The sequence below is a fragment of the Canis lupus genome, chromosome 21 (assembly GCF_048164855.1).
Source record: "Canis lupus baileyi chromosome 21, mCanLup2.hap1, whole genome shotgun sequence".
In the NCBI taxonomy this organism is placed as follows: Eukaryota; Metazoa; Chordata; class Mammalia; order Carnivora; family Canidae; genus Canis; species Canis lupus.
The window spans coordinates 6344044-6359560 of NC_132858.1; the positions used below are offsets into that span (position 1 = coordinate 6344044).

At 53.5% G+C, this 15517-nt stretch overlaps 1 protein-coding gene across 2 annotated transcripts in view; it reads left to right on the forward strand.

Annotated features, from left to right (window-relative positions):
* Positions 1-3664: 3664 nt before the first annotated feature.
* Positions 3665-15517, forward strand: part of LRP5 (LDL receptor related protein 5) — a 107267-nt gene continuing 95414 nt past the window's right edge. Inside the window, exon 1 of one of the 2 annotated variants that reach the window (XM_072790193.1) lies at positions 3665-3817. In XM_072790193.1, the coding sequence (XP_072646294.1) occupies positions 3754-3817 (64 nt within the window). In that variant the 5' untranslated portion in view covers positions 3665-3753. The remainder of the gene's footprint in view (positions 3818-15517) is intronic. The other variant, XM_072790192.1, reaches the window with a different exon arrangement.

A 15517-nucleotide genomic window follows, 5' to 3' on the forward strand; every position in this document is an offset into this window, starting at 1 on the left:
CGCTACCATCGAAGCCTTCCACTGCCCATCCCCTCGCAGCAGTGGCCATCTGCCCTCGCCTGGCCCTGGTGCAGGTTGCTGGGAGGTGGTGCAGGGGAGAGGTCCGGCGAGCTCGGTGACATTCCCATTGCACGCCTCTACTGAGCAGCCCTCCGGACGACGCTTGTGGCCCAGAGAGCCTGGGGACACTGGGTACCCAGTGCACACCTCTGATCACAGTGGCCAGGCCGGACGGGCAGGAGGGCTCTTGTGCTCAGAATAACTCTCTACAGAGTCAGCATGTCCTAGCTTGGGAGGGCAACCAAAAAGGCACCTTCCCCCAAGTGTCACAGGGCTGAGATGCCATCCCCTGATGGGCCCTACAGGGACCCCATTTGAGCCCCTGTCCCCGGAAACGATTAGATCCGACAGGTGCCGAGCCCCGTTACCTCATTGTGATGGAACTTGCATCTGAGCGGTGAATTGAGAGTGAACACTTCCAAATGTGAGGCCTAAGAAAAGGTCGGTGGTGTGATGAGCTGTGACAGGCAGTCTTCTGGGGAAGTGGGAGCTTAGCACATTCTCCGGTTGCTTCTTATGTGAGTGAGGAGTCTAAAAATGACTGCCCTTGTGATGTCGGAATCCTGTAGGATCTAATCGTGATTAGTTCTCATTTGTTCTCTGTAAATGACTTTTCTCAAAGTTCTGATAGGAATCAAGCAACCTCAGATCTTGCTATGATGCCTTGAGACCTGGGGCTCAGTCCTTCCCTTCTTGGGAGGGAGAGTCTCTGGTGGCTTCTCCACCACTGGCATCTCAAGAGTCCTCACAGGAAACCGTGGGGCATGCTTGGAGCTGCTGCCAGCCCGCCATCACCTGACCTCCACGGTGTCTTCCTTGTTGACTGAATTCTCCCACTGAATTCTTGTCAAGCTTTCCATCTCCCTCCTTGAGGGCAAAGAATCTCTGTCTGTCCTTTTATTCTTGGTTCATTTTCCTTTTAATCATCTGTATAACTGGGCATAGGGTCTTCAGCCACTCTATGTTCCTTCTCAGATCTAGAACCATGATTTGAACTTTGGATCAGCTGCTATTGTACATGTCCCCTTAGCAGAGCCCCTACAGCTGGCCTCCCTGGGCCCTCTTCCCCTGTGCCCTCAACAAGTCCCATTAGATCTTCCCAAAGCATGCTGAATCTGGTTCCTTCTAGCCATTTGTGAGCCTCTTGCTTCCCAACCCCATCAGCCCAAGCCACTAGCTCTTCTGGTTGCTGCCATGGGACCCATATGCAGACCAGTCTCCCACATCCTCCCTTCTCTCTGGTCCTCCTGTCCCTACTCAGCAGCCAGAATGTTCCTTTTATGAACATAAATCAGCTCTTTGCTTCATTCTGTCATTCAACAAACTTTTATTGAGCACCTACTGTGTCCTGGGCCCTAGTCCAGACTCGGGAGGATACACAGGGAACAAAACAAATGAAAATCTTTGTCCTCTGGAGCTTCCATTCTAGCGGAGGGCAGAAAAGTTAAGTAGACAGTGTGTCAGATATTGGTCAGAGCAAAGAAGAAAAGTAAAACAAAGAAATGGAGCAGGATGTATTTGCAGGGGTGAGTGATGGAAAGGGTGTAGTGTACTATTTTCAAAGGGTGTCAGAGAAGGCCTGGCTGAGGAGCTGAAGACGTGAGGGAATAAATCACATGGATAACTGGGGTAAAAGAGTTCTAACAGAGAGAAGAGCAAGCGCAAAGGCCCTGGGGCAGGAGTGTGCCTGGTGTGTTTGAGGACCAGCCAGGAGACCTCCGTGGCTGGGGCAGGGTGAGGAAGAGGAAGGACAGTGCATTAAGAAGTTGGAGAGAAAAACAAGAGAGATGTGGCCAGGTCAGGCCTTTAGGTGCCCTAAGGCCTTCTGCTTCTCTTCTGAGATGGGAGTCATAGCAGATTCTTGAGCAGATGAGGGAACGGGATCTGTCTTGTTTCAAGAGGCTCATTCTGGTTGCTGAGAAATGAGGCTGAAGGGGGTCACGGCAGGAAGTGGGAGACCCGCGTAGTTTGGGAGGTGTTGGTAGTGGAGGGGCCACAAGAACTGGGAGTCTGCATCTGGCCCCAGGAGAGGCAGCAGGATGTGCTCCTGGAGCTGGGCATGGGGCCTGCGTGAGGAAACAGCAAGGGTTTCTTGCTACTTAAACCCTGTGATGGTTTCCGGTTGCTTTTGGGATAAATTCTTGACGCCTTTTCCGGGTCTGTATGTGTGGCCCCAGCTAGCTTCTCCCGCTGCGGCTCTGGCCCTCTCCCCCACCACCCCGGCCTCTGCATACCTTGGCCTCCGGGCTTCCTCCCACGAGCCCAGCATCCTGGAGGGCCTCTGCCCAGGGCCTTCACCCTTAATGCTGTCTCCACCTGAACTGCCCTCCCTACCATGCGCCTGTTCCTGGTTTGTAGCCAGAAAGTCCTCACCTCCCTAAAGTCACAACGTCCTGAGACACTGCAGCTCAACACCATCCATTTTTCATGGCATCCCTTGTTGTCTGTTAACAGTGTTTTTGGTTTTCTGTTTTAAATCTGCCTGTCTCTTGTGGTTTTGTCTCCTTCTCTAGAACATAAGCACCGGGAGGACAGAGACTCCTGCCTGACCAATAGCTTGGTCAAGCTGTCACAAATATATGAAGAATGTGGGTATCCTGGCACATGTGGCTGCTCGTGTGAGTTACAGCTAGCTTAGCACCTGCCTGCGAGGTAGGCATTGCCCTACCTGTCTTATAAGGGAGGAAAGACTACCGGAGAGGTTTATATTTAGACCTGCCCAAGGGCACACCTACTTCTAGGAAGCAGCAGAGCTGGAGTTTTGAGCTTGGGCCCCCAGTTCAAGAGCCAGTGCATTGTCACCTCCCAGGCCCTCCTGTGCCCTGAGGGTTCAGAGCTGAGCCACCAGCTCAGTTGGGCACAGAACCTGAAGGATGGGGTGGGGGCGGCGGGCTCCCTTCGGTGCCTGCTCTAGGGACCAAAGGTGAGGTCTGCCATCCTAGGGGGGCTTTCCCGTCAGCCGGCCTGGAAGCGCATCTGGAAGAACAGTGCGCCTACTGCTCAGTGTTCATGCGCTGTGACCAATATGTAGGGTATTGCATTTAGTTTAAAAAAATAGCCTCAAGCCCACCCCACTGTCAGCCCCTGCAGCTCCTGCCTTTGCCCACCGTCTGCTTCTGGGGCTGCCTCCAGCTGACATCGCGGTCGCCCTCCTCTGCCCTCGGGTGCGCCCTCACCGGTGAGAACAGGTGTCTTGGGGCCGCCCGAGCACTGGGCCCTGCCAGAGCGGCTGCGGTCGCGGGACGGCGCACGGACTCCCGACGCCAGACGGGCCCGGTCGCGCGCCCTTCCCACGCCCCGCCCCCCGTGCCTCAGTTTCCCCGTCGGTAACGGCCGGCTCCGGCGCTGCTCCACAGGTGACACACCTGCTTCCGGGACCCGACGGGGCCCGGAGCCCCCGCGGCTGTCAGGCCGGCGCCCTCCCCGCGCCCCGGGGCAGCGCCGCGGGGGGGGGCGCGGGGAGGGCCGCGGGGGCTCCGGGGGGCGCCCGCGGGAGGGCGCGGCGGCGCGGGGGGCGGAGACGCGGCGCGGCTTCCGCTCCCGCGCCTCCTCCCTCCTCCCTCCTCCCCCGCCGTCCTGGTCCCCGGCGCCCGAGGGGGGAGGCGGCAGGCGCCGGGAGCCGCGCGAGGAGCCGCCGCCGCCGCGCCATGGAGCCCGAGTGAGCGCGCGCGGGCCCGCCCGGCCCCGGACAACATGGAGGCGGCGCCGCCGCGGCTGCTGCTGCTCGCGCTGTGCTGCAGCCTGGCCCCCGCCGCGGGTAGGTGGCGCGGGCCGCGGGGACAATGGCCCGGCGGCCAAGTGCGCGGCGCGCGGAAGCGACTTTGCAAGTTGGGGGCGAGTCGGGGCGCGCCGCGGGGGCCCCCCCGCCCGGGCCGCGCGCCGGCCCTTTGTCTCGCCCGCCGGGCCCCTCCCGGGGAGGCCGGGCCCGTCCGCGCCCCGAGCCGGCCGGAGGGCGTGCGGGTGGCGCCGGCCCCGCCAGGTGCGGCGCGGGCGGGTCCTCACCTGCCCGCGGCCCGGGGCGCGCCCCGCAGTGCGGCCGCGCGGGACCGTGTGGCCCCCGGGCGGCGGCGGGCGCGCAGCGCGGACTTTGGCCCGGAGAGGCCTCGCCGCCCTGCTCGGGGACTCCGGCGCGCCCGCTTCCGAGGGCCGCGCGGCGGGCCTGCCGCCCCAGAACTGATTTAAGTTGCGGGAAAGTTCGGAGACGCGGCGGCGGGCGGCCTGGCCTGTGGCGCTGCCGCGTCCCCGGGCGGACCGACACCTGCCAGGTGTCCGCGGGCCCCTGCGGCCGCCCGGGCCCCCGCCGTGGCGCCGGGCCGCTGTCCCCGCGGGGGCGGGCGCGTGGGGCCGCCGCGAGGGCCGACGGCGCGGTCGGAGCGCGTGTGCCGCGCTGGTGCACGGCCGTGGTGCGCAGCCCCGGTGCACGGCCCTGGTGCGCGGCCCTGGTGCGCGGGCCTGGGGAGCTGGGGGCCGGGCACCTTTCTCTCCGACTTTTGGTGTGTCCCGAGCGAGGGGTGGAGTTGAGGTCAGGAGGACTCAGGAAACCTAAGCGCCTCGTGAAACGCTACACATGTTCTTTTAATTTGGAGATTGCCATGTGGTTTTGAAGCAAATCTCTTGCTACCTAAATCATTCTGTTTGGACGTGAGTGTTTTGTTTTTCTGGAGTGTGGCTGGCCAGACTGGACAGGGCCACAGAGCCCTGGGCTCCCCGGGCTGCTGTTCTGCTGCTGGTAGCAGATTTTTTTGGGGGTGGCGGAGGCGGTGGCGGTGGCGGTGGCGGTGGTGGTGGCGGTGGTGGTGGGTGGCTCAGGTCCCTTTGTCTGGGCCTCTTTAAGGCAAACAGCTGTCTCCCTGAATATTTCCAGTTGGGACATTGCAGGGAGGTGTCCTGGCCAGGCTCTGTGGTCACATTCCCAGTGCTGCAGCCCCTTCATTGAGGTTTGGGGGGCGTTGAGGGGAGCGTTTCCTCAGGTCCTTTTGCCTCCCAGCCCAAGCCTAGAGAATGTTGGCGGTTTCACCCCAAATTTATCTCCCTCAGGAGCGTGTTTACATTTCTCGGCCATGTCTGATACTAGCAAAACAAGGTGATGACAAAACAATGACAGTATCTGGGTAGTTCAGGCCAACGCTGCTTCTTTTCTTTCCGGAAATGCCTGGATCACGGAGGCAAAAGTTTTTTTTTTTTTTTTTTTTTTGGAAGATGTTTGTTTTAAAGGTGGGGTTTCTCAGCCGGCTGTGTTGCTTTTCACTTCGTTACAGTTTTGGATTTCCTGTACCTTTTGGGGTGACGTTGCTGGAGTCAAACGCCTGTCGTTTTGTGGTTCAAGCCCCTAATGAGAAGGAATCACATCTGTGGAGTGCAGTTCTGTAGGAGGCAAAAATAGAGTTGATTATTTTAACATTAGGAAGCATGTCAACACAAGGGTTTTAGAGCACTGGCTAAAGTGGCTACCCAGTCCTAAAATGGAAGGAGAAGGAGGGCTCTTTCTGCACAACTATTTTGACTGTTCTTGATATGTTCTGTCCCCGATTTCTGTGTTAGATTCATGCGTTAGTCCGGAGTGGAGCCAGTAAGTTGGTGGCTAATTATTTTTCCTGATTGCTTCCTGTTGCAATTTGAAGCTGTGAGCCCACGGAAATGCCTTTGTTTTAGTGGTCCCGGTGCTGGGAATGGCCTTCCCCAGCTCCACGGGCCCAGGCCTCCTTACCCTCTGGCCTCACAGCACTTGCTGCAGGACCACCTGTCTGGGACCCCCCCTTCCCTCCCAGGGTGGTTACTGCAGATGCCTACTGCCTGGCCCACTGCCTGGCAGGTGGGTCCTGCTTAGTTAATAATTAAGTGCTGTGTGGAGTCCACTGAGAGAGGTCCCCCAACCCCTGTTTTCAAAGCAGGGCCCACATGCTTTTGACCCTCCCTGTTCAAATCCAAGAATTTACCCCGGTCAACCTGTATGATCCCACATTTGCTGTGGAGATCCTGCCGCATTTGGAACCCATTTAATTTCAGCTACACTGTATCACTGCTCAGGCATTTAGCAGAATTTGCCCAGTGCCCTGGGGAGGGGTGGGGTGGGGGGGGGTGCAGTCAGGTGAGGACTCAGCACGGCTGCCTGCCCTGCAGCTTGGGCTTGCCAGGGCTGAGATTGGGGAGCTCTGGGGTCAGGCCAACCTGGATTTTACATGCTCAGGAGCTATTTGGCTTTGGATGACTTGATTAGCTTTTCTGCGTCCAATGTCTTCACCTGGTCCCCCCTTCCCCGGAGAGTTCAAGAGCAAGAAATGCTGTGTGTACAACTCTTAGCACCATCCCTGGCCCAGGTGTGGGGACCAGTGGTGGCCGAACTGCAATGCCTGTTGTGTAATAGGGTCCTTGATCTTTTTGGCCTGGAGGTCCAAAAGCCGTTTTTACACAAGCTGGATTTTTTTTCGGCATCCGATATTTAGTCCACTGCCCTGACTCACTTATTGCTGCAACCCTGGTGGGGTCTCGAGGTGATCAGCAGTGGGGACAGACAGAGCCTGAGGACCAGGGCCTAACATCAGCCTTGGTGCTTGCCATGTGGAGGAGCTTGAGCAGACGAGCCCACCTTGTGTGCTTTGGTTTTCTCTTCTGTAAAATGGAATAATAATACTTCCTATCACTAGCCCAGTGAGTTAACACCTGCCTGGCACTCCATCAGATCTTATCATTGCTGCCGTTACTCTTTGGTACCCCTGGTGCCATGTGAAGTGCGGTGATAGAATGGCAGATGAGGCTGGGCTTTTGCTGTCAGGGCGTCCTGTGTAGACGGGGAAGGTAGGCAGACAGAAGCTAAGTATGCAGCTGTGGGAGAGGTGGATCCTGGGGGCGCTCCCTCACAGTCCCAGAGTCCTGTCCTCAACCACCAGGTGGTCTTCTCCACTGAAAGAGGCCAGATTGCCATGTAGAGTCTAGATGTGATCCAGAAGGCAATGGGAGCTTCTGGAAGAATTCAGTCAGAGGGATCGGAAATGTAGGCTGGAGTCAGGTCTGTCCTAGGTGAAAGGTGTCAACTTGATTTTTTTTTTTTTATTGAAATGAAAATCACGTAATATAAAATTAATCTTTTTTAAGGATATAATTTATTGGCATTTAATACATTGACTAGGCTGTGCCGCCACCAGCTCAATCCAGTTACAAACATTTCTGTCTCCCTGAAATAAAACCCCACACCCGTTAGACAAGAACTTTCCATTCCCCTGTCACTGTCTGCTTTCAGTCTCAGTGGAGTTGCCTATTCTGGACATTTCATGTATACGGAGTTATATGATATGTAGGCCTTTTGTGTTGTGTCTGACTCCTTATGTCACTGTCAGTGTTTTCTAGATTCATCCATGCCGTAGCATGTGTCCATGCTCCATTCCTTTTCTTTTTTTTTTTTTTTTATTTATTTATGATAGTCACAGAGAGAGAGAGAGAGAGAGGCAGAGACACAGGCTGAGGGAGAAGCAGGCTCCATGCACCGGGAGCCCGATGTGGGATTCGATCCCGGGTCTCCAGGATCGCGCCCTGGGCCAAAGGCAGGCGCCAAACCGCTGCGCCACCCAGGGATCCCTCCTTTTCAATGCTGAGCAATATCCATCGTATATCGGATAGAGTGCACTTTAACAACCCCATCGATGGGTCAATCTTGGTTAGGGACCTCTCAACAGGCCCAGGCTCTGGGCTGTGCTGAGTGGGGTTTGGGACAGGAAAGCCATTTTAAGCTGGGCTGGGAGCAAACAGATTTGTTCTTAGATCCGTGTCTCGGTTCAGAGATGTGGCAGCTGGTGGCTGAGGCTGGGGACAGGCTAAGGGCCGGTGCTGGCCTCTGGGAGGAGGGATGCTGGGAGGTGGGTTGTAGTGCTGTGGTTAGTGTTGCCAGAGCACTGAGAGACACTGGACATTGTGGCTTATTCGGCGTCTTGGACAGTCACTTAACAGGCTCTCAAAATGGGGAGACTCTGATGGAGTGAGGGGCTGTATCCAGGACCTGCTGGCACATTTGCTCAGAAAGCAGTAGTATATGTACCGTGGGACAGGCTCCCGGGGTGGAGGTGGGGGGTGGCTGTCCTGGGGACAGCATGGGTCCCAGTGCTGACCTGTCAAGGCAGCTGCGGGTCTGGCCAAGAGCTGACTCCCTGGGTCCTGCCTGCTGTTCCTGGCTGGTCCCTGCTTTCTCTTCAACTCTGGGAATGGTCTGCTAGCTTGTGGCCTCAGATTCCTCATGGGCAGAAGTGGCATCTAGCTTGTGGGGTTTGTGAGGAGGGTGTCTAGTGTCCATGAGGAGGGGCCAGGAGGCTCTTCCCTCAAGACAGGCTGCAGTGCCAAGGACACCAAGAGGTCCTGCCCTAGGTAGCCAGGTTACCTTTTCAAAGTGCTGGAGAGCATGATCAAAGTCAAGGTTGAGAACACCTTCCCCAGTGGGGGGGTGGGCAGGAGTGCTGAGACCTGATGGGGGCCTGGGTTTGGTGCCAGCTTGTCCCCAAGGGGTGCTCCAAGCAGGAGCAGACCTGGCTGCTGACTCTTCCCTGTAAGTAAGGGTGTCCCACTCCCCTGAGCCACCTTGGGCCCTTGTACACATCCATCCTGCCCCTTCTGAGCCCCAAGCAGCCCCATCTCCTGTGTGCCTCCCAGGCCAGCATTTACCCACCTGGCTGTGGACAGTTAACCCTCCCCAGGCCCCACCTGTTGCTCACCTGCCAGGGGAGTGCTTACCTCACAGCAGCCGAGTAGCACTGGAACTCAGGTCTAGATGCAGTCTGTGCCCAGAATCACATGTCCACTGTGTCCTCTTTGCTCAGGGTCTCCGTTGCCATGGACCCCTTGAAAGGTTATCATGGTGATGTCACATCTGAGCCCTTTCACAGGGGTGGGGATCTGTACTCTCTGGGTATTATCTGCTTTATTTGTTGGTATTTAATTTAGTGCTTTCAGATTGCCTCGTAGTAGTTTTCTAGTGCTTAAAGGAAAGCAAAGATCCGCTCAGGGAGACGAGGAGAGTTTAGGCTTTCTGGGGTCTCAGGTGTCCCTTTGGAACTATGGTAAGGCTCCTGTCCCTGGAAGAGCCAGAGAGTGGTGCACACACACTGGGCCCTTGCGGGCTCCCTCTTGAGGTCCTGGGTGCACTTCCTTCCCATGAACGTCAGTTTCCTTCTTTGTAAAATGAAACAAGTTGGCCCTAAACTTGGAGGTATTTTCTAGGATGAGGCTTTCATTTTTCTCCCTTCAGAGGTCTTTGGGAGGGCTGCTCCTGTAAGAGGCACCTTGTCTGCCATACTGTCTGGCCCCGCTGCTCCCGGCTCCTGTTCCCTTGGGCTGTGTGGCTTCCCCAGGGTCCTCGGGGCTCCCCTTTCCCCTGGGAATCCTGTATCCTCGGGTCTGGAGTATGGTCACCCCCCCCCCCAGCTCTGCCATTTCTGCCTGTTTTCCCCCTACTTATAAGTGTATGATTCAGTGGCATTAATTGCATTCACAATGGCATGCGACCGGTACCACTATTTCCCCAGTTTTTTTATTTTTTAAGATTTTATTTATTCATTCATGAGAGACAGAGAAAGAGAGGCAGAGACACAGGCAGAGGGAGAAGCAGGCTCCTTGCGGGGAACCTGATGTGGGACTCGATCCCAGGACCCTGGGATCGCTCCCTGAGCCGAAGGCAGACGCTCAACTGCCGAGTCACCCAGGTGCCCCTATTTCCCTGGTTGTTTATTGCCTGAAACAGAAACAGTGTCCGTGGAGCAGTCAAACCCCATGATCTCTCCCTCTCTACAGCTCCATCCCAGATGTGGCCTTCTTACTTTCCCATGGCCACGAATCTGCCTGTTGTACGTACCCCCTCTTCGTGGAATCACACGGCATTTGTCCTTTTGTGTGGCTTGTTTCATTTAGTGTAATGTTTTCGGGTCCATCCGAGTTGCAGCGTGTGACTGAACTCCATTCCCTTTTATGGCTGAATGATACTTTGCTGCATGGGTAATGCATGTTTTGTTTGTCCACGTACCTGTCACCGGGGCTCCTGCCCCGCTGGCTGTTGTGAACAATGCTGCTGAGAAGGTGGGTGTGTGAGCACCTCCCTGAGCCTCTGTGTTACTCTGGGGGATGTGCCTGGAAGTGGAGCTGCTGGACCATATGGTGCATCTGTGTTTGATTCTTTGGAGGATTCATCTAACTGCACGATTGTATGCAGCCGGCAGCAGCCCTGGAATTCCAGTGTCTCCACATCCTGGTCAACACTTCTTTTCTTTTCTTTTCTTTTCTTTTCTTTTCTTTTCTTTTCTTTTCTTTTCTTTTCTTTTCTTTTCTTTTCTTTTCTTTCTTTTCTTTTCTGCCATCCTAGTAGATGTGAACTGGTACTTCATTATGGTTTTGATTTGCTTTTTCCTGGACGCTCATGACGTTGAGCATCTTTGCTCCTACCAGTTGGCCATTTTCTTTTATAAATACGCATAAATATTTAAATGCAAGACATACATGAATATATATGCTCTGCTTAACTGTGGTTCTTATTTCCATGTGGATGGACATCTTTGTTTATTGCCTACTTTATTTCTCTCCTCAGAGATGACTAGACCTTTAATACGTATCGTAACAAATGTATTACATTGTTTTGAACGCTGTGTTCATATTTTTTACCTAAACCCAGTCACTCTTTACCTGTGATTCAGTAGCCTTTTTTACTTGCTAATGAATCTTAAATGTTTTCTGTATCTTTACTTTCAGATTTTCATTCTTTTTAAAACCTAAGTAGTGTTTTATAATATGGATCTACCACAGTTCATAGCTTTTTTTAAAAAATTTTTATTTATTTATAATAGTCACACAGAGATAGAGAGGTAGAGACATAGGCAGAGGGAGAAGCAGGCTCCATGCACCAGGAGCCCAACGTGGGATTCGATCCCGGGTCTCCAGGATCGCGCCCTGGGCCAAAGGCAGGTGCCAAACCGCTGCGCCACCCAGGGATCCCATATTGTTTTATTTTTTAATTTAAACTCAATTAGCCCACATATAGTACCTCATTGGTTTCAGATGTAATGTTCAATAATTTATCAGTTGCATATGACAGCCAGTGCTCATCACATCACCCGCTTACCCCACCCCCCCTCCACCATCAGGTATTATTATTATTATTATTATTATTATTATTATTATTATTACAAGGCATGCCACAGTGACTGCCTTGTTCATGCATATCTATGCATTTGTGTACAGGCTTTTCTGTAGGATTCGTTCCTTGTCCAAGAGTATATCCGCTTGTAAGTTTCTCGAGCTCCTGACCGAGTCCTCCAAAGAGGCTGCACCAGTTTGTACCTTCCCAGGCATTTGTGAAAGGATGTGTTTTCCTGTGCCCTCTCCAGTGCTGGCAATGACCAGACTTTATTGTTCTTAAATCATCAGTTTGTTTAAAAATTAGAACACGTTTTGATTTGCACCTCCTTCATTACTGGCTTCTTGGCTGTTTGGCCATTTGTATTTCTTTTTCTGTAAATTACCTACTCTTGTCCTTAGCCCATTTTTCTGTGGAGTTGTTTCTCTTTCTTATTGATTTGTGGGAGCTGTTTATGGGCATGGACAGTAACTCTTTGTTATATTTGTTCCAGTTTTTTCTTCTGATCTGTAGTTAGTCTTTCATGCTTATTTCTGGTGGTTTATTATCCTAAAGGCATTAAAAAGTTTCATGTAATCAAAACCCTGTGTCTATTCCCTCATGGTGTGTGGGTTTGTGCTTTGTTTCTCTACCTCTAGATTATAAACACCTCTTCCTTTATTTTCTTCCAGGGCTGTTATTGTTTTGTGTTCTGTATTCAGACGTTATTTTATCTGATTTTGGGGAGGTATATGGTATCAGGTAAGGATCTGAGCTGTTCCTGATGTGCCCCTCCCCCACCTCCATCAGTGGATGGAGAATTGTCCCAACACATTTCTGGAATGGCCCATTCTATCCTCATTCACTTAAAATACCACTCATTATGTCATGTGCAGTGTTCACAGATGGCGTGGCTCCTTATTCTGACATCTTCTATTCTGCTCCATTGACCTGTGGGTGTCTTTCTGTACCAGTGTGCTGTTTCAACTCCTATAGCATCACAGTGTATCTAGAGACTGAGTGTATTCAGAGACTCCCTCTTCATTATTGTCTTTAAAACATTGTATTGACTGTTCTTGTACGCTTATTCTTTGGTGATAAACTTCAGAGCCAGCCTATCAGGTTTCATCCTTTGATCTCTTGATCCAGAGACAGTGAGTGGTCACATTCAACAGGTGTCGGAGGGCTGGACTTTAGAAGTGGTCTCTGACAAGTAAGCTGGCCTCAGGCTGTGGAAGTAAATTCATCTTCTTCCGCCACGAAGGAGCTGGTCTTCATGCTTTTGTTTCCTGTTGGCACATGGAGTGCTCCAGAGGTGACATTTGTGCCAGATAGCCAGCCACGCTCCTGTTCCCCGGCACACCAGCGTCTGCTCGGGAGATGAGCTCTTAATGCAACCAATTCCATCGTTAGCCCGAAGGGAAATATAATTACCGTGTAAATTACTGCTCCCCTCCCCTAGTTCATTCCAGAACAAAATGTGAGTAACTTTAATTTCTTACCTGGCTTGCACCCCTTTATTAGCCCAATAGGGAGTTGGTTCCTGCCTAGCAGAACTCTAAGGCAGTTGCTCAATAGGGCATTAAAAGCCGCCCGAGCGCGTGGCCCTGGCCAGAACATGTTAGCCGGGGGTGCCTGGGTGCCTTCCAGACTGTCCACTTGCAGCAGCTGCCACCCTGGAGTTCACCCTGGGAGGAGCAGGCCTTTTCCGAGATGGGAGCTGAAGTGATGTCCTCGCTGCAAGATGGTTTCAGAGCAAAATGTGTCCTCCAGCTGTTTTTTTTGCGGGGGTGAGGGGGTGGAGGAGGGAGGGAAGACCATTTCTCTGAACTTTCCCCAGAACAGATTTGGTTCCAAAAAGAGCCTGGTGGGAGTGTACACTGTCTTGCCCACCCCCCCCCCCCTTGCCCCATGCCCCAGATTCCTCCTGACTGAGGCTGGAGCACGGGGCTGATTCTGACACCCATTCTTCCTCTGCTCTGTGGTGCAGGCCTGGTCTCTGTTCCCTCCCACATGTTGGAAAGCCCTGGTGCTTCCTTCCTCTCCATCACCACCCCTTCCCCAGCTCCAAGACCTCCCCTCTAGGCCCCCACAGTACTCACCCTTGGGGTGGGAGACTGTACCAGCTTCTAGCAAGTCTCCTAGAACCTCCCCCTGCCCATTTACCTTTTACTCTGGCCAGATTATGTTTTCCAAAACTAGTTTCATCATGTCCTTCCTTCCCCTTCTCAGAAAATGACAGCAATTTCCCAACATCTGAAGTTGGGACTTTTTGGCCTGGGATTCCACGCTGCCCCCAGGCTGGCTTTAGCCCTCTCCTGTGCTCCCTGGGATGAGTGCTTCTCCAGACAGAGCTGTCTCCTTGGAGTCCAGAAACTTCCATGACCCACTCAGCCGGAGAGGGCCTTGGGGACAGGGGCTGCCTTCATGCTTGTCTTTCCACCTGCTGTCTTGCATGTAGTAGATGCTCAGTAGCTATCTAGAGGATTCCCAAGACCTCGTCTGTCCAGGGAGCCAATCTTTCCTATCCTTATCCCCTCTGGCCCCTAGATCTACAGTGTGGTAAGTTCCCACCCCCATCCTGGCATCCAGCATGCTGTGTTTCCCAGATTACAGAGCACCTGTCCTTCATAACAGAAGGCTTGTGGGGCCAAGTGTGGGACCCACTTCCCCAATGGAGAGTCATATTCCTGAGATATGGACTCTGAGAGGGCCTACTACAAATAAAGCTGTTTTATTTCAAGAAACCCAGTGCATCCTGAACATACTTAACTGGAGTCCAGCGTCCATGAAATACCTACCCACTCTGGGGGTCATTTGTGCTGGTTCTCTCGGTGTCACCTGTGTTTGCACAGAGTTCTCCTTTTCCACAGGCCAGAGCAGTATCAGCTCATGAGGGCCAAGGTGCTGGATCCCTAGCCCTGCCAGGGAGCAGCCCTGGCACAGGGGATTTGGGTGGGCACCTCTTGCCTGAGAGGAGTGTCGGCCTGGTCATCTTGGTGCTGGCTGTGGCCCTAGCTTTGCCTCTCTCCACAGAGCAGGTGACTGCCTGGTATTGTATCTGCTGAACAGAGCAGCCCCGACATGTCACCCTTTGCCCCAGGCCCCCAACCTGCTGGGCTGGGTACAGCGTGTCATGTTGTGTCGTGTCCCTAGGGAGGATGCAGTGTGTGCCGTTTGCAGCCCTGGGAGGTCTCTGCCCGTGTGGCCCCCAGGTGAGCACAGCACAGTAGGTGGAATGGCCTTGCTGACGCTCCTCTAGTTTTCATGTAATCCCCACCTTCTTGCTGGAGGCACTTGTGCGGCCAGTGGTGGAGCTTGAGGACGATCACTCAAAAGAGCAGTTTTCATCTGTTTGGTTGTTACCATTCCTGGGTTCTTTCTCTTTCTTTCTTTTCTTTCCTTTCTTTTCTTTCTTTCTTTCTTTCTTTCTTTCTTTCTTTCTTTCTTTCTTTCTTTCTTTCTTTCTCTCTCTCTCTCTCTCTCTCTCTCTCTCTCTCTCTTTCTTTCTTTCTTTCTTTCTTTCTTTCTTTCTTTCTTTCTTTCTTTCTTTCTTTCTCTTTCTTTCTTTGTGAGGACACACAGAGGCAGAGGGAGAAGCAGACTCCCCGCTGAGCCTGATGTGGGACTTGATCCCAGGACCCCAGGATCACACCCTGAGCTGAAGGCAGACGCTCAACCACTGAACCACCCAGGTGCCCCAACCCTTCCTGCTTATTGATTGCGGCTGCGCATGTGCAGGTGGCCAGGCACAGCTGGTTAGAGCTCTATAAGGCCCACCAGCAGCAGCCAGAAACTGAGGCTCGTGTTCCCTTTGCCCTCAGAGGGGTGTCTGCATTCAGCTTTTCTGTACCAGTGGCACCTCTCAGTGTCCATGACCCCTAGGGCCATGGATATGGGCTGGAAATAACTGATTTGGAGGGTGAATGGAACCCATGCCAGGATCCAGGCAGGTCTGGCCATGAGGTAGGCGCTGGGCTCCATCTATGAGGATCCAGAAAGACCTGCTCAGGAACTCTCTACCCCCACCACCCCAAAGCATTTCTCCAGCCAGGCTCCTGCATCCTGCATCCCTGTGAGACCCACTTATTGAGACCTGTCTGTGTGACCAGGCTTTCTTGGGGCCCCACTCCATCAGGATGGAATAGGATGTTTCACAGATGGGACTCTGTTACACAGGCAGAGGGATCCTCTTAGGGTGCTTCCTGACCAGGGGCCTGTGAGACAGAGTTTCCAGAGTCTCCAGGCATGTAATCACTGATTTCTTCTTACCACAGTAAGAGTGCAAGGTCTCTCCTAGATGGCTGGGAGCTGGAGAGGTGCTGGGTTTTCCTGAGCTTCACTAGCTGGTATCAGCAGAGCAGGATGCAGAAG